Genomic DNA, 18,210 nt, shown 5'->3' with positions numbered 1-18,210 from the left:
CCCGGAAAAAAATCGGAGTTACTACTCTCGGCGCGTAAACACTCTTTGGTCTCTTTGGTTGATGAGCAGTGCCCTCTGGCGGTGTCGCGCGAAAACACTCTTCACGTAACGTGTGCGCGTGCGTGAGAGAGAGAGAGAGAGAGTGCGAGAGAGCGAGAGAGAGAGAGAGCGCGAGAGAGCGAGAGAGAGAGAGAGAGAGAGCGCGAGCGCGAGCGGGGCGGGGAGGCGATGAGACGATCTGCTGCTAGCACCGTGCCGCCCGAACTCAAACTGTAAGCAGCAGCGCAGCACCATCGCTTAGCTACACGGAAACGCCAACGCAGGAGCGGCGACGTCTTCTCCTCTGTGCAGGTACCACAGTCGTGTTTCAAACATTTACCGCATTTTTTTTAGCAAAGCGCATGAAACGCACATTTACGGACCAGCGCTTTTGCACCATGCGTTCGCTGTGTTTTTCTTCTTCTTTCCTCTCCAGGGTTTCCGCGAGCTTTTTTTTTTCGAATGCAGATGGTCCGGTGGTGGAAACGTAGTACGTCATTAAAATGGCGCCAAAAGATTAAGTTCATGGGGCAATAAAATCCCGTCCTATACAAATATTAGCATGATCTGACCTCCACAATTGCTCTTAGATAGAATTTCTTCCATGAGCGAGGCGATGATTTGTGCAGTTATAGTGCAGCTCAGAGAGAGAGAGGGAGAGAGAGAGAGAGGGGGACGCGGGGCTGCTTGGTGTGTTTGTGCCAACTCGGATGCGATAGAGCTCTGCTTCAGCTTTGCTCTCGCATCATCCTACACATCACATTTAAGGCGTTTATAAACTCAAGCTGAAACTTTTTCCCCACCGTAGGACTGTAGCGGCCATATAAACGCAGCACAGCTTGTTTTATTTTTTCTCCTTTAAATCCTAAACCCGTATCTGTAGAGTTGGCGTTAGTTTGACTCCTGTGTTGGCGTCTGTCAACGCTAAATTACCGCACTCTCTCATTACATCCTAGCCTTTCAGTGAATATATGGGGACATTTTAATCCTCCTCACGCTTGCAGAGTCACTTTTAATAATTTGTTTACCAAAACAACCCCAGGCTGAAGTAACGTTAGACGAGCTCCGGCGAATACGCACATTTCTTCATGTTCTTCTTTAAGTTGCCTGAAGCTCATTGTATAACCGATTCGATTCCCAACTCTTGGTGCAATTGATATTTTTTATACAAAATTATGCAAATCCTATGGAAATGTTCTTATATATTTTTTTAAATAGAAATTAATAATGTTCTTAATTTTGGTTGGGCATCATAACGGGCAGCCATATCTTTGTCGGGGGGCGTGGCCTTTTAGGAATATTTCGCTGTCTGTTTTTAGCAAAGAAGCCTTTAGCACCAAACTGTACATTTAACCTTATATATATTTATTTATTTCTAAACTTTTCTTTAATTCGTTTCTGTGTCAATGCTGTGTTGTGTTTGTACTCGGATTACGTGAGCCTTTTAAACGCAAACAAACTAGTGTTTGTGAATAATAAGTCTTGTTCAGTCTCGGGATTAAGGAAGGCGTCGGGTTTCTGAACAGCGGCGTTTATCTAAAGATCAGCGCGAGACCGCTGTTTTATCCTGGTGGTGGTGGTGATGATGTTTCTAGATTATTACGTCATCCGGCTACTGCAGCCAATGGCCGGCTCGCTGGAGGGTCACGTGACACAATCAAACCGTTCCCGCTGTTTATGTGCAGAATAAACTGGATGCGTTATTAATAATAATAATAATAATAATAATAATAATATTATTATTATTATTATTATTTTAATGCAGTTCATACTTCACATTTTTTATTTAAACCTAAACATTTTTGTTAATTAATATGGGCTATAATCTATTGATATGTACATTTGCCTAAGAATTCTTCTTAGTGTTTACTTCTTACTTTGGAGGTCAGATTTTGTACTTGGTTATTTTATATATATATATATATATGTGTGTGTGTGTGTGTATATGTATGTGTGTGTGTGTGTGTGTATGTATATATATATATATATATATATATATATATATATATATATATATATATATATATATATATATATATATTATATGTATGTATAGTATTATGTGTATAATTGTGTCCATATTTTATCCAAAAAGTTATAAATGAGTAGTTTACTTAAAACTCTATTCTATAATTATATGTCTGTCAATAATAATAATAATAATACAAACAACTCTGGATAGCTTTAAGTCCTTTAAGATCTCAATATGACCAGGAATTTCTTTGCGAAAATGATTATTAAATGCTGTAAAATTATAATATTCCTTAAGATCTGATATTAAAAGTGACATATTCATTGAACTATATTTTTAGGTTAATTATATATATATTTTTTATTATTATTATAAGGTATTCTGAATAAAAATACAGCTCTTCCTATATCATTATAATAATGTTTTATTTTAAATCAAATTAAATAAATGAAATGTAATAAAAATAATATTAATAATAAATAAATAATAAATTAATGTAATTATTATTTTCAATAAGTGTATTGTTTTCTTGGTATGAAAGTAAATTCTGTATCTATGTTGCACTTAAAATAAGTTTACTGAAATATTGCAGAAATATTGCTGATCACATGCAGAGTAGTTTCTTTTTCCATTTATTTATGTATGTATGTATGTATGTATGTATGTATGTATGTATGTATTCAATTATTATTGCTACTACTACTTCTCTGCAAGCTGTAAGTGTTATGTGTTTATCTGTATATTTAAGTGTGTTTTAGGATCAGATATAAAACAAGAAAACAGTGAAAAAATAAAAAGTAAGATCTCTGAAGCTATACTACTTTTATGATTTTTCTGGATGAGTTTTCTACCTGCAACTTTGTTTCCACCCTTAATGACTTCTTCTTACTCTATAAATCACAACTCTTCTTTGACTCTTTGTGTGTTGTTTACTATGTCGCAAGATCCGAAACTGTGTATAATGTGCTGCTGTTTCTTCACTCTGTTGGAAACAGGTGCTCATGCTTAAGGCTGTCTGTCTGTACACTGCATGTTGGTTTAACCTGGAACTTCAGTGCCATTCATTTAGTTTGTAATTATTGCAGTGAAACTAGTTTGGTGAGTTATTTGGAGACGGCGGCTGCTGACCATGAAGCGAAGCCGTGTTCCCAGCACCAGCGAGGAGTCTGATAATGGAAGTAAGCACTTTCTGCTTTCTCTTTCATCTTTCTTTTTCTTGTCTCCCGCTGAATACCCTTCTCCATTACTTTCTTCGTCTTGTGTCCTTCTCCTGTCCAAGAGGTTTTAACGTTTTGCAGTACATTTTGTATCTTTGTCATCATAATAGAAGAGGAATGTTTTTCAAGCTGCTTAGTTCACGTGTTCAATAAGAGCCATGAGCAGATGTGCGCAAGCTGGTGTTGAAGGAAGTGAACATCTTGGCACACACTCTGGTGAAGAGCAGGTCAGGCGGCGTGATCGTCACGGTTAACACAGCCACTTCACAAACTCGCTCTGTATGTCTAGAGGTTCTGCATAAATCTGGACATACAGACAACTGACTCAGTGACCATGATCCTCTGTTAATATCTCTGATCAGTGTTACTGAGGTTTCCCAGCTCCTCTCCAGGGCTCCCCCAATTTCTAACTGTGGAATTCCCCTAATCTGATGCACTTTCTGGACTTGAATCAGCGGTGCTTTATCATGAACAATCTACTACGAGCCCTCTTTACCCTGCTGTAACAAAAAATGGAAAGAAAAAAAAAATGTGTGTTAATCCCTTCACCCCAGGGTCAGTGATTACTTTGGAGCTACCTTCAGCTAGTAACATTTATAAGCATGTAGGAAAATAACATTTCGGTCCAGACTGTAATAAAAAATGGAGAGGCAAGACATGAGGCAAATGAGAATCTGAATACACAATACTTATTAATAAAATACACAGAGAGTTCACTGGATGAGAACTCGAGCAGAAAGATGACCGGAACGGGCGACTGAACCACAGGTGGTTTTCTATAAATGTTTTCAAACCCTGTGTGGAACTTTCCCAAGATGTCAAACTTGTCTAGTTTGGGAATGTTTTGCTAAAGTGCTCTAGGTCATTTGCAATAAGCCCATCACATGTTTTTTCATAGATTCTGGCAATTTTAATGAAACTAAATCTGAAGAGGTTGGTATTTCCATGGTATTTTGTGGTATTTTGTGTTTTTCTGGCATTAAAATATTGAAAATTTGTTTTCTAAATGACTCATTTGGGGAATACTTTGCTTTTTGGATGATGCTGATTTAATAAAGGTATTTGTTTAATGCTAATATTGAATTTATATACAGCTGTTTTTGAAAGCTTAAGTTACTTTCTGTACATCGTTTTTAGTTTGTGTCGCTTCATGGCTGTGTTGATTTTTCTTCTTTAGGTAATTGCACATCATGGTCTCAGATGTCGAACTCCCATCACAGGAGACGAGATGGGAAGAGACCATCAGAGGTAATTCCTCCTCAGTATACATTCTTTTTCTCCAATGTTTTGCTGAAAGTATGATTGTAATTCTTTTAAAGTAACAAAATGAATGTTTGGACTGACTCATTGTTTCTCTCTCTCTCTCTCTCTCTCTCTCTCTCTCTCTCAGGTGTTCAGGACTGATTTCATCACAGCAATGAAGCTTCATGACTCACACCAGCTCAGTCCAGAGGATTATTATGTGCTTTCAGACCCCTGGAGGCAGGAATGGGAAAAGGGTGTTCAGGTTCCTGTGAGCCCCGAGTCCATCCCCAAACCCGTAGTTCGGTACGACGAGGCCAATCAAAATGTCCTCATCACTCAATACCATACAAAAATCCAATGCTTAATTAATGAACTGTAAGAGCCAGCTGTTATTTGCCAGATGTTGTGGATCATTATATCTGGTGGATTTAATGGTTTGAACGTAAAGTTAGACAGCCACTTCACTTAACACACAATGCAAAGAAATATTAATCACCAGACATTTGAGATTTGAGTCATTTCTTCTTTTTTATTTCGGATTGAATCGTATAGATAGTTAGATGGTTGTCCTGATGATGATGATGATGGTGATATAACTAATGTTACTCATAGCTGTATATCATGACTCAAAAGTTTTATAAACAAGCATCTTGGGTCTAGACTAGGGATTGTCAGCATGTAGGGGAAAACGGTAGCAGAGGAGATTATTGTATGAAAAAAATAAGTACTTCTGTAGCAGACTATCTTGTGGTTTATCTAATCACGTGAGTTTTTAAGCTGAAGGTGGGGCATCAGACCAGAGAGTGGCTATGTGGTTCGAGACATTAGATAAGAAGGGAAGAGTTATTTAGAGTTTTTTGTCATATTTATCCTTCTGGGTTTGATTAGCAACCTTACGATATGGCTGGTTTAAGGAAGTTGATGAAAATAGAACATTTCAAGACATTTACTAATGAGAACTGCGAACGTGAAGCATCGCTATCGAACGAAAAGATCAGTTCAAACTTATTTATAGCCATGAATCACTAATAGCTGGGAATGAAAAGATGACAGTCACCATTCAGTCATTCAGTTAGTTAGTCAGTTAGTATCTAGATGAAAAGCGATGTAACTGAAACAAGTTGTAGCTAAAGGCCTCATTATCTGGACCTTTCTGCTTAGGTAAAAAGTTTTAAATATTTTTTTTAGTCGCATTGTGAATGTTATTGATTATACCGGCTTAAACGAATAACCAAAATGAGATTAAACTCTTATGGAAACTAAATTATAATTCGTATTTTTGTGAAAGTTTCCATCTATTGAAACACGTATGTAAACGAGTAACAATGCTAATTTTAAAAAATACCCCCCTTTTCTCTCATAGCGTTGTGGCTGAAAAGTTATCCAGTGTGTTGTTTACGCGACCAAAGAAGCTGATTCGCTCATGGGGTCCCGAGGCGTCCGTGTTGGGGTACGTGGGAATCGGGACGCTGTCGGAGGGGACATGTCGTTATGACCTGAACGAGGAAGACGTCGCCTGGCTGGAGGTGGCTAACAGAGAGTTCAGTCAAATGGGTGAGAGTTTTAGCTATACTCTTTCTGAATCATTGTATTTATCCAACACAGCTCAGTTTTAATCCTGGAAACTGCAGAGGGATCAGTTTTTCCCCTTTTCCTTACAAGGCATTCATGAAGTCATGTGTTTGCATTGCAAACTACAAGGTAGACAATGTTAACACCTTAAACACGAGTTAAATACCTGTGCAGTTTCTTTACTCATCTGGTTTACAGCCATTTTTGCATAGATTGGTTTGTCAGAAAAGTGAAAAAGTGAAAATTATATTTAATAATTCTAGTTGTCGTACTCTAAGCAAAGAATGTGACAAGATCATTTTTTGCTTAAAATACCAAGACATGATGATAAAAAAAAATATCAATAACAGCAGGATAGTCACTTAATAGATGATTACAGCATGTCAACATTTTTTATTCCTTCTATACCACAGTTTCTATTTTTAACAATTCATCCTACTTTATCTATTTATAGTTACACCCACGAAACAAGTTACATCCTGTTATTACTATGAATAATCATTCACTCATCCCTCCTCCTCCTCCTTCTCTCTGTTTCTCTCTCAATTTCCAATTTAGTCAATTTCAAAGGACTTTATAGATATGATTGTTAGCATTCAAGATTGCCAAAGTATCACGATATAAGGGAAAGAATAATAATAATAATAATAAAACAACAATAATAATAAATATTATTAATAATAATAAGAAAAACAGTGACTAAGTTATAAGGTGCCATGTTTGGATAAAATTTCAATAAATGAGGTTTTGTGAGGGCAGCTCTCTTAATTTTCTCTCTCCCCTTTATATCCCCTTCCCCAGTCTCTCTCTCTCTCTCTCCCTGTCTCTCTCAACAAAAACACACCCTGTCATGCTACAGAGAAACCACAAAGAACAAACTCTTCTGTTCCGAAAACTCTGGAAACTTGCTCATTATTACAAATCACAGACACTAGGGACTCCTATAAATGTTAAATCTCCTTACAGAAAGTTCCTGACCAGATCCGAGAATTAAACAACACTTTGGTATAAATCACAATTTCTCACTGTTTGTCTAAAGTTTCTTTGAGACGATAAACTTTTTAGAGAGCTGTGAGATTGCCCTCAGTCAGGAGGACATAAGTGAACTTTAGAAGACGGGTCATCCTAATCAGACAGTCTTTGTACCTGGAATGTAAACATGAAAACATAACGTTTTCTCCCATCAACACTATAAACACCAAAGATTATGCTTGTGTATTGTGTTAAAGTGAAGGTATGCATGTTAAAACACAGGTGTGTTTGAAAGACGGGCGTGTCTGTGTCCTGTCCTCAGGCATGCAGCTGCTGGACGAGAACACCATGGAGAGACTTATGGAGGAGTTTGAGCGCCGTTGCTATGACAACATGAGCCACGCAATGGAAACGGAGGAGGGGCTTGGGATCGAGTACGACGAGGACGTGGTGTGTGACGTCTGTCAGTCACCTGACGGAGAGGACGGCAACGAGATGGTTTTTTGTGACAAGTGCAACATATGTGTACATCAGGTGTGTGTGTGTGTCTGTAACACAGAGAGACAGACTTCCAAGCAAAGACTTAAAAAAAAAAAAAAAACCTTTAATTAGGAAAAATGTTTAATGAGTTGCATTCCACTTAAACAACAGATGTCATTTCAATAATTAATACAAAGCAGCTGTGATTTGCTAAATAATTTTTGTTAAAAAAAATTGGATTATATTGTTTAATTCAACTATAACCAATTCTTCTGGCTTGTCATAGGGTCCCCAAGCAGTTTGAAACGCATCAATCTGCATTTTAATTCTATATTTTAATAACAAAACAAGTCCATTAGAAGCTATTAAACATTCTCAACTGGAGATCTCTAGAACAATAATTCTTAAAGGCATTATGTGCACTCTCTCTCTCTCTCTCGCTCTCGCTCTCGCTCTCTCACCCTTTCTGTGTGTGTGTGTGTGTGTGTGTGTGTGTGTGTGTGTGGGCGTGCCAGCCATATGCTAGTCAGTATGTGTGCATGTTTGTGTGTGTGTTTGCTCAGGCTTAAAGAACATTTGGTGACTGTGTTTGTGTCTGTAATGTACGTGTGTGTTTATAAGCGTGTGTATGAACAGTGCTACGTTTTTTTTCTGCAGGCGTGTTATGGCATCCTGAAGGTTCCAGAAGGCAGCTGGTTGTGTCGGACATGTGCGCTGGGCATCTCACCTAAATGCCAGCTCTGCCCGAAGAAAGGCGGAGCCATGAAACCCACCCGCAGTGGTAGCAAGTGGGTCCATGTGAGCTGTGCTCTGTGGATACCGGAGGTATAAACACCATGCATGATAATGTTCACGATAATATAACATCTTAATGAAAACTAATCCACTACATGTCTTTATAAATTAAAAGAAATTCTTAAAATGGCGAATTATTCTGCAGTGTTTTTCCACTTTATAAAGTAAGTGGATTTCTATTGAAAGAATAGAAAACGCATCTCGAATAATGTTTGTTGTACAGTTCTAAAGAAAATCTCTTTAGTAAAGCTTCTTAGATTTCTTTTGTTTTAAAAACCATTTCATCCTTCATGTATCTTGGTTTTTTTTTTCATTCCAGCCTTAAAACCTTCTGATTTTAATATATTTAAAAAACATACCCTAGGCTAAATACATTTCCTTATCCGCTGTCAGGATGAACGTTTAAATAAAATGAACTCTAAAATTTGCATGATGTGTAATGTGTGCTTTTGAACTTTACTACTGTTGACATCTTGATTTATAAACCCCCAGAGTTCTATACAGTCTAGTACATATGAGTCTCGGAGGAAGATCTAAAACCTGAAGAGAAAGTTAGGATGCATTTAAGATTAGATTTTTCACATCTGTACTTATACAAAGTGGTGTGATACTTACCAAAAGAATTTAATATATGTATAAGCTATAATATGATGTACAGCAACCGTGTCATTACTTCTGACAAACCATGAACTCTGGAGGAAATAAAAGCTTATAGATCTCAATACAGGAATTTCACCACTGAACTACATTCTTCACTGTTAAATATCATTACATTTTAATCCATTATTATAGCTGTTATATTATGGGGAGAATTGCCATACAAGTCCCTGTGAAACAGCCGTTACTATAGAAGTGATAACGTTTATAACGTTATATGTTAGCGGAGTGCATTAATATAAACCTGTGATTTCCCTTGTTGCTGGCTTGTGTATGTATCACTTAATGCAGTATAATATTAAAATCTAAAAAAACAAACACAAAGCTGTCGTAAATTAATTGCAGATGTGTGCTGATCAGACTTTCTCTTTCTCTCTCAAACAATTCAGGTGAGCATAGGTAACCCTGAGAAGATGGAGCCCATAACGAGCGTGTCTCAGATCCCTAATAACCGATGGGCTTTAATCTGCTGCCTGTGTAAAGAGAAGACCGGAGCTTGCATACAGGTAAAACATGACACACTGGGGCTAAACAGCTGGACGGATTTTTTTTCTAAAAGATTAATAGTACATAATCAAGGGTGTACAAATGGGAAATTCTTCAGCAAGCCAACTAGGTGTGTTTTGTTTGCCTGGAAGCATCATTTAACTAGTGGCTAATTAAATTTAAATGAGTTAAATACTATAAAACGGATCAGTAAAAGTTAGTGACTTCTCAAATTCCTGTAGAGAAGAGAGCTTTGTGGTGTTCATGGTTTTCTCATTCCATCTTTTTTATGTCATGATTGCTCTGAAAAGGCAGGCTAGTCTTTGGCTGTGATGGTAACATTTTGGTTATGAGCTGTGGGGTCATCACCTCCTTCATGAAATGTGTTCTTCATTAGATGACCTCAGCATCCTCAGGTTGTGTGTGCAGTTTTGCAGAATGCATGATTTTGGGAACAAGCAAGATTTAATGGATTTATGGGATAACAATGAAAAATGTGAACCATTATGTAAATGTTTAAACATGCAAGTTTAAGTCAATAGTGCCTTTTCTTATTCTTCGGTTGGTGGAAGGGAGAGAAAAACACTGGTAGCCAATATATCAGCAGCTTACAGAACCTGCTTGTCCACTGTGCAGCTACAACTAGAAAACTGATAGCCTGAAGATGTAATCAGCTTGTCCCAGGTGCCCGGGTTAGTGATTTGTCCACCCTGTTAATAATAACAGAAGACATTTAGTACTGCCGTTTAATATATTCACTGTAATATAAAACCGTGGTAGGAATTTTTTCCAAGTTTAATGCCAATATTTTTAGCAGGATATTTACTAGAACAGCATGTAATCTGGAAATTGATTTATGAACATTGACTTTTTTTTTTTCCGCCTTTTGTGTTTTCTCCTTTTTTCCCTTCCTCTTTGCCTCCAGTGCTCAGCAAAGAGTTGCCGCGTGGCCTTCCATGTTACCTGCGGCCTGCAGCACGGCCTGAAAATGAACACCATCCTTACAGATGAGGACGAGGTCAAGTTCAAATCCTACTGTCCCACACACTCTGGTCTGGACTGGCACGAGCAGAGCGGCATAATAGATGATAAAGGGATAGCAGGGAGGGCGAAAGGAGCAGACGGAGCACAACTCAGCGAAAGAAAGCTCCGCGTGCAGCAGCTGGAGGATGAGTTTTACAGATTCGTCAACATAGAGGAGGTCTCCAAACACCTGCATGTGCCACTTGAGAATGTGGACTTCGTGTTTCAGTACTGGAAGTTGAAACGCAAATCAAACTTCAACCAGCCGCTCATTACACCTAAGCGAGAGGAAGAGGAAAGCCTCGCTCGTCGAGAACAGGAAGTGCTGCTTCGCAGGCTTCGTCTCTTCACCCACCTGCGGCAAGACCTGGAGAGGGTATGTAGCGTCAGGCTGTTTTGGTTCACAGCCACGCCCCCTTTCTCATGTGATAATCAGGAAGCTGAGGGGTTCACAGTTTCATTAGACACCACAGAGAGAGTTCAGGATTCAATGAGAAGTCAGAGCAATAAAAAAAAAAACCTCTATCTAAAGATTAGCAGCAGGCTTTTTCCATGAAGGTAGAAACCACAGGTTTGAAATAAACAACACGTTGAAGAATGCATGAGCTTAAATGTCGCTTGATATTTGACGAAGTACAGGACTGTTCTGTCAAGTGTGTGCACTTTGCAAGCTGTTTGATATGACAGCTAACAAATGTTGTTACATCTTACAAGTATTTCTAGATCTGTTATATCAGTTCAAGAGTAGAAAAACTAATTTATTTATCTAAGTGCTTCATCCTGGTCACAGCCATGGTGGATCTGGAGTCTATCCCGAGACATCTGGGCACAAGGCAGGAATACACCCTGAACACCAGTCAAATTCATGCTTTATTGGCATAACAAACTGCATAACACTGGCACTGCCTAAGCTTGTGCTATGTGAGAGTGCAAATACAGGTGAAGGGAAACAGTTATGTTACTAATAATAACAAGGTAAGAAAACTCTAAAGAACACAGATAAAGGCTTGAAATACTACTAATATTTAACAATAATTTGAAAAGATGGGCAGATAAATCAGCAATGTTTGTTTTAGTGTGTGGTCACTCAGTGTCCCTCTGAGCAGGCAGACGAGGACATGCCGTGCTGCCAGTTTCGAACACCCTTTGTGTTCCATTGCAGGCTTTGGAAAAACTGCAAGTTTGTATTTTTTCCCATTTCAGGAATCTGTGTACATTGCACTGAAATTAGATCATTTCTGTGCCTTTTCCTTGAAAGGAAACTCATTCACTCGTATCTAGTGTTGTGTGTCGGGTCGGACAAAGGGAACGTGGATGGCACTTCCATGTTTTCATTGAGGTTAACTTCACACTCAATCTTTTTAAAAATCACAAACTGCTCCTCTAATAAACGGAAGACATTCCAATGGTCAGCAAGAGTAAGGGCTATCAGTTGTGTATACATGAACCAGATCTACCAATGCCATCTAATGAATGTTATTTGGAATGCTTGAGCAAAAAGTGTGCTGTTAACTTCCTGCATTCAGGAAGTGTATCTAATGAAGGCATTTAAACATCCAAAATGTAATATTGTCAGATAGACAGAGCCTGGCTACAGAGCTGAAGTCATTAAACCTTTCTCTCGGGCTGCAAATTCCCCACATCACAGTCATTCTTCTTTTAAAAGTTGCAAGCGCTTCATCCTGTTCAGTCCATTACCATTATGCCTCACTTCACTGACCTGTAGGGTCTCGCCTTAAAAGCTGTGGATGGAGCTTAATAGAGAATCAATGATGGTGTCGAGTCTCTAGCCCTCACTTTAGGGCCTAATCATGTTTTGATTAGGAGACACTAATTCAAAGGAAGTAAGTAAACAACTCGGAGTGTGGTTTTGTGGATAAACTTCAGCTTGGTTTTAGACAGATAAAGTTTTTTCCCCCAGGGTGTCATGCCAGCTGAGATTTTTCTTTCATCTCACAATTGCGTGCATCTCACAAAGTCTAAACACAGAGTTATGTACGTGTTTAAATCATACCAGTATCTTCCTGATAAAAAAATCTGTGACATGCCCTCAGAATATGTTTCTGTATCAATCAATCTGTTATTGACATTCTGCCCAGGAAACGTTTAATAGGTTAGTAGGTGTAGGTTAAGAATAATTGAAAATTCAGTATTTTAAGTCCTGTTCCTAGTCAGATCAGTTCATTAATCTTAAATATCTAACTATACATTTCACTGAGTTACTCTACACTGAGGAAAAGTTCCCTTCTCCTAAATGTGCTCTTCTGTCCTTCTGCCCCTCTTTCACATTTTTTGACCATGATTCAACCCACTACAGGTCTACAGGATGTAAGCCAAACTGTGTGTTTTGGGCTGCGAGCAGCATTTTTTAGTAGATGCGAGCTGCCAAACCGAGCCAACGACCAGAGCTGTAGTGCTGTAGAAATGTTGTATGCTCTGAATATTTAAGCCATCAATAAATAAATCCATTTTATATGGATGCATACACACAGTGTAAAACCTAGTTATATACATGATGATCTGATTACTTATTCAGAGCCAGTTCTCTGTGCTTAGGTGATTTTTGGTGATTTTCCACTACAGTTTGTTTACCTTTTTTTCATTGCCATGCTTCTGACTGAGGAATGAATGTGTGTTTAATTATGTACAGTGTGAACCCAAACAAAACCAGTTAGTAATTAGCCAAAAGTATTCATTTCGCTCTGATTTGATTAATAGGTGTGGAAGCACCCTTGAAAGTTCCATGTGGAACTCTACAACAGATTTTTCTCCCTTTTAGGAAAGATTGCGTGTAGAGCCCCAGACTTCCACAAATAAACAACACTGACCTTTATTATACAGATATTGCAGAATGTTGCTGCAATAAAATAAAAAATTAGCTTACAGACAAGTTCACTAAATATGTGGGTGCTCTGATTATTATGATCTCAGATGGTTCAAATTACATTGTTCGTAATGTAGATATTTAATCATGGTAAAAAAAAAAAAAAAATTATTTTGTTTTTAAATAATGGTACCTTGGCCATTTGGTGCTTTTGTAGGTACATAAATACTCACTGTAGCACAGTTTCTGCCTACACCTGTTCTTTCTTTTGGTGGAAAATGACAGTCATCAGATCACTGAGATTATTTGGGTTATGGAGCACTTTTAGTGCAACAGTGACAGGGTCATGGCACCAAGACCTTCAGGCTGTTGTCAAACATAACATGCATAGTGCATTAGCTGGCAGGTACATGATGGTCCTCAAGCTGAACTGGATTAACAGTACAGTGCTGATGAATATTTTTTGAGCTCGGTGTGAGTGCACAGTACACAGGGAAATATGTAAATGTGTGTGTGTGTGCGCACAGGTGCGGAACCTGACCTACATGGTGACCCGTCGGGAGAAGATCAAACGCTCCGTGTGTCGAGTGCAGGAGCAGATATTTCATCACCATGTCCGCTTGCTGGAGCAAGGAAGGCTCTCTGGTAGGCCCCCTACTGCACCGGGTGTCTTGTCACAACTAAATCCTATTTAATTGCAGTGTCTCGTCACGTTTAGAGCTTTCCATCTCTTTTTTTTTTTTTTTTTTTTTTTTTAAATGAAAATTAAAAACAAACCAAAAAAGTCTGCATTAGAACATGTGAAGGCTCCTGAGATGATCGGCTGATCAGATTTGAATGCAGGGATTAATGTCTGTCACTCAAGTAACTTTTATCACGTTAATAATTTATGTAAGAACAGATGGATGGAAATCACACTGCTGTAACCTGTATTTGCTGTGCCCCTTGAGACAAGTCTGTCTTACTCACATTCTCTCTCTTCCTTTATTTCTTTCTTTTATGCCCTCTCACCTCTGTTCTTTTTCTCTTCTTTACATATGTGCATTTAAGGCATATCTTCCACCAGGCAACTGGAGGAGGCCATGTTCTACTTCCGGGTCGCACCCTCCGCATCCACTTCCCCCCAACCTCTGAGAGGGCACACGGCTCAGAACAGCGCCACCGAGCACTCGCAGAGGAAGAACGTCTCGCGTCACGGAGCCTCCAGACGAGGCCAAAGCGAAGGGGATAAATCCGCCAAGATGGACGCCTCTCCACTGAGTAAACTGTCCAGCTCTGAGGGAGTCCCAAATGCTGACTGCGGTGGAAACGAAACGACGACGAATGAAACCGAGCGGCCTGTAGGAGAGCGGCGGAAACGGAGGAGAAGCAGGATTTGGGAGCAACTACCGGAGAGAAACAGTGCAGGGTCAAAGGTCATAGACGAGACTGCGCAGAACAGTATAATGGATCATAATGCGATGGCGATGTCCGATAGCAAAGCGGCGGAAATGAAAACTTCTGTTACGATGCAGAATATGTACAATGGTTCTCTTAGGAGGATGCATTCAAGTCAGCATCAGGGAAAGATGATGTCCAACGTTAAAAACTGGGGAAGTTTCCGCATTCCAAAACGAAGCGATAGCAAAGGAGCGGAAGGAGAGCAGGAAGTGGAGGGGAGGGACTTTACACGTTCTCATCCCATCAGATCTCTAGATGCAAGCCACACCCCCACCTCCCCTCCAATCAGAACTCGGCTATGGGCGGGCACGGAGCACCGTGACCTCGGCTCGGAGGCCGATCACAGCCAATCAGAGCAGAAGAAGAGATGCCACACCCAGCGACTTCGGAGTCATGACCCGGTTACACAGCGGTACGGCTCGGAGGTTTTGCGGCGTGGAGTTCTCGCGTCATGAAATGACACCGTGAAAACTTTGTGAAGTTATGTGTCAAATAACTTTTTCTTGTGTAATCCAAATAAAAGCAGCACTTAGAGGAGCCGCATGTAAGATTTTCCTTTGCATTCTGACTTCATGCATCGGTTACAGACATCAGATTTAGTGTTATTTACAGACAGTGAAGTATTCGGTTCCTGAATGGATTCTTTAAACATCATTCCAGACCTGGGACATAACCTAACTAGACAGGTTGATCATAGACACATTTATACTCCAGTAGCTTGTTATTAGGTCATTTTATTGCTGTTCTTTAAACACAGCAGACTTTGCTTCACAGTAATCTTACATGTAGCTCCTTTTAAGCTTCTGTTACCGGACAGGTATTTATTTTTCTATTTCATATCTTTCTCGATGCTGCTTCTTTTTATTTTGTACTTCATTTAGCTGGCTTTCCTTTATTTTCCTCTCGTCGCCTGCTACGATGCATAGTGCATATGACAAGGTCTCAGAGGCTGAATGCTAAGCTTGTGATCAAAGACAATAAAATTAGTTTAGCTAATTAGCTCATTTTTCTGTTGGAAACCTGTCAGAAACAAAAACACACATGATTTTTCCGGATCATGTCATCATTATTATTATTTTTTTCTTGATATAAATTGCTTACAGCAGTAGTGTTGAACACTGGTCTGAAACAAGTGATGAAACTCGCTGACATGTACAATCGTGACTAGCACTTAGTTCAGTAGGTTCCAGTTCAAAGCCTAGGGAATTCCTGCACGGCACAATTTTGTGTTTCTTCCCCCACTCCGACATGCCTGTTAAGCCTTTTAGCCGGTCGAGTCATGTGCGTATTGTGTAGGAAATTGATATGCTGAGGCTTTTGGGATTGGGAACCACTGACTTGGTAACGTATATGCATACACTTTAATGGTATTATGTCAAATAGATAAATTTGTCCCTCATTCCACTTGTTTTCAACATGTCCCTGTTGACCTCCATCCCTATGTGTGTGTATGTGTGTGAGAGGGAGAGAGAATACACTCATCCTAGCAAGCACAATGTACATTCTTAGCCATTTTACTGTCTATTTGCTTTAACTATGCACATATTGGCCAAAGTGGCTGGCCTTCTGACCAGCTAGCAGATTAAAACTCAATTTAAATGGAGCAAATCATTATATATATATTTCTTGGAAATATGAAGAATTTTATTGCTCGTTGGTTTTTAAATTACTCCACTTACAATTTCTTGATTGCGGTACCTTCTGGACCTTCTCTCTTCACTTAGTATCCTATTTCTGAAATGTTATTTGAGCTCATAAACTATCAGAACAAACATTTTTGATAAGGGGGAAAAAAAAGTCAAAGGGCGAAAGTCAACCAGGGCATGTGGAGAAACATGTTGGAACGTAGCCTTGGCCTAGGCTCAAATTAGATGTAAACGCTTATTTTTATTTTTTACCAATAATAATCTCTGCATTGTTTTCCGGGGATGATTCGATGAATTCCAGGATCTACCCATGAAACTGTATTTATGAATTAATTTATTTTGTTTAATGTTTTTTTTTTTTTTCCTTCCTTTTTCCTATGTAAAGAGACTGTGGCGCTCCGTTTTGTCGTCACATCATCTTTCTCTCCTCAGGTAATTCTTTATTTTGTGCACTTCCGTTTTCCCCAAAATAACAACCAAGCCTGATTCTTTACTATAAATTGTTCACAGCGCTCACGGTGAAATCGAGTCCAACGGTAGACTCGAGGAAACGTGTTTTCTTTAGAAAGAAATTCAAATCCCTTTGTCACATATGTGTACACCCTGTTCCTAAAAATATTTCTAATAGTAATAATAATAGTAATGTTTTAACCCAGCATCATCAAGTGTAATTTTTTTTTGGGGGGGGCTTATGAGCATTTTGTTTAGAAATTCTTAAGAAAGCACTGTAACTTTAAGATCATCTTATCTGTGTGAGAACAGATTAAAAAGATGCGCTCTCTCTCTCTCTCTCTCTCTCACCCTCTCCCTCCAATCTTCAGAACCTGTACACTGATCTGTTGGGATCTATCTGTATACATCAGTCATCCCTCTGCTGTCCTTGTAACTGAATTTAACACGTAATACAACTAAAGAATAAGATCAGTCTTCATTTATTTCACTTCAAACCTTTTTTTTTTTTTCATTTCCTAAAATTAGGTTTAAAATGTCTATAAAGTGTCCTCCTCTTAACATGGGTTCATGTTGCACTAAGTTGTAAAGAATGATTTCAGAGAAAGTTAAGAAAATTGTGCCACAAATGACTGAAGTCATGACAATGAATTTTGGAACATTTTCTCAAACTTAAGCTTCACTACTTGTCAGCGTTGCCTTTGGTCAGTACAAAATTAGATTTGCACTTGGATGTTTTCTTTATGTTTTTTTGTTTGTTTGTTTGTTTGTTGTTTATGCTAATCGCGAGCAGACTTCTGAGAGGTCTGTGTTGATCTTGTGCCTGTGTGGCTTTGGTTAACATGTTGCACTAGAATAGAGCAATGCAGCGCAGCTTGACTATGTTCTCTAAAAAGTTATTTTTCACATACAAAGAGACCTTTTATATGAACATGTGCTGCTGTATTTTTTTGTTATGCATCTATTTTGTGAATAAACCCCTTTGAGATTAAACTAGCAAGTCTTTACTTAATAAAAGTGTCGTGTTTTCTTAACCACCAGGGGGTGCTGTAGCTCTAAGACAATGTCTAAAAAAATGACTCAAATATAGTACACCATCTGAGGTATTCTTGTGTAAATAATATTTAGACTCCATAATGTTTCTTTGGCTTGTTCATATAAATGAAATTTACAAGTAGAATCCAAAGAATCCTAAAGAAATGTCCAGAAATCCTAAAGAATCATCTAGAAGAACTTCACAATACCACTGATTAAACAATTTTCACTCATTTTACAGGGAGTGTTCATTACATACAGAATCTGTGTGATATATTCTGTATATATATATATATATACATACTGTATATAGACATGGGCAAAGAAAAACTCCCTGTGATTATATGAGGAAGAATC

General features: G+C 38.6%; 1 protein-coding gene across 2 annotated transcripts; it reads left to right on the top strand.

The window, feature by feature from the left end:
* The first annotated feature begins 171 nt into the window (after window positions 1-171).
* Window positions 172-17,813, top strand: jade1 (jade family PHD finger 1). Of its 2 annotated transcripts, XM_058399387.1 has the most exons (12): window positions 172-351; window positions 2,760-2,808; window positions 3,097-3,189; window positions 4,406-4,476; window positions 4,619-4,776; window positions 5,837-6,027; window positions 7,340-7,551; window positions 8,155-8,322; window positions 9,339-9,455; window positions 10,361-10,834; window positions 13,810-13,927; window positions 14,333-17,813. In XM_058399387.1, exons 3-12 carry the CDS (start codon window positions 3,141-3,143, stop codon window positions 15,175-15,177), a joined length of 2,403 nt encoding a protein of 800 aa, XP_058255370.1. In that variant the 5' UTR covers window positions 172-351; window positions 2,760-2,808; window positions 3,097-3,140; the 3' UTR covers window positions 15,178-17,813. The 2 variants fall into 2 exon arrangements, with proteins under 2 accessions (XP_058255370.1, XP_058255369.1); XM_058399386.1 differs by lacking the exon at window positions 2,760-2,808.
* Window positions 17,814-18,210: the final 397 nt, after the last annotated feature.

This window comes from Hemibagrus wyckioides, linkage group LG09, assembly GCF_019097595.1.
Source record: "Hemibagrus wyckioides isolate EC202008001 linkage group LG09, SWU_Hwy_1.0, whole genome shotgun sequence".
Classification (NCBI taxonomy): domain Eukaryota; kingdom Metazoa; phylum Chordata; class Actinopteri; order Siluriformes; family Bagridae; genus Hemibagrus; species Hemibagrus wyckioides.
The sequence above is the reverse complement of the archived record's forward strand: the minus strand, read 5'-3'. Positions and strand labels throughout refer to the sequence as shown.

Excerpts from the sequence above, each read along its gene's own strand:
- jade1 (XM_058399386.1), top strand. The coding sequence starts at position 3,141 with ATGAAGCGAAGCCGTGTTCCCAGCACCAGCGAGGAGTCTGATAATGGA. Across the intron at positions 4,777-5,836 it reads ATCCCCAAACCCGTAGTTCG|CGTTGTGGCTGAAAAGTTAT; the intron begins GTACGACGAGGC and ends TTTCTCTCATAG. Across the intron at positions 13,928-14,332 it reads GGAGCAAGGAAGGCTCTCTG|GCATATCTTCCACCAGGCAA; the intron begins GTAGGCCCCCTA and ends TGTGCATTTAAG.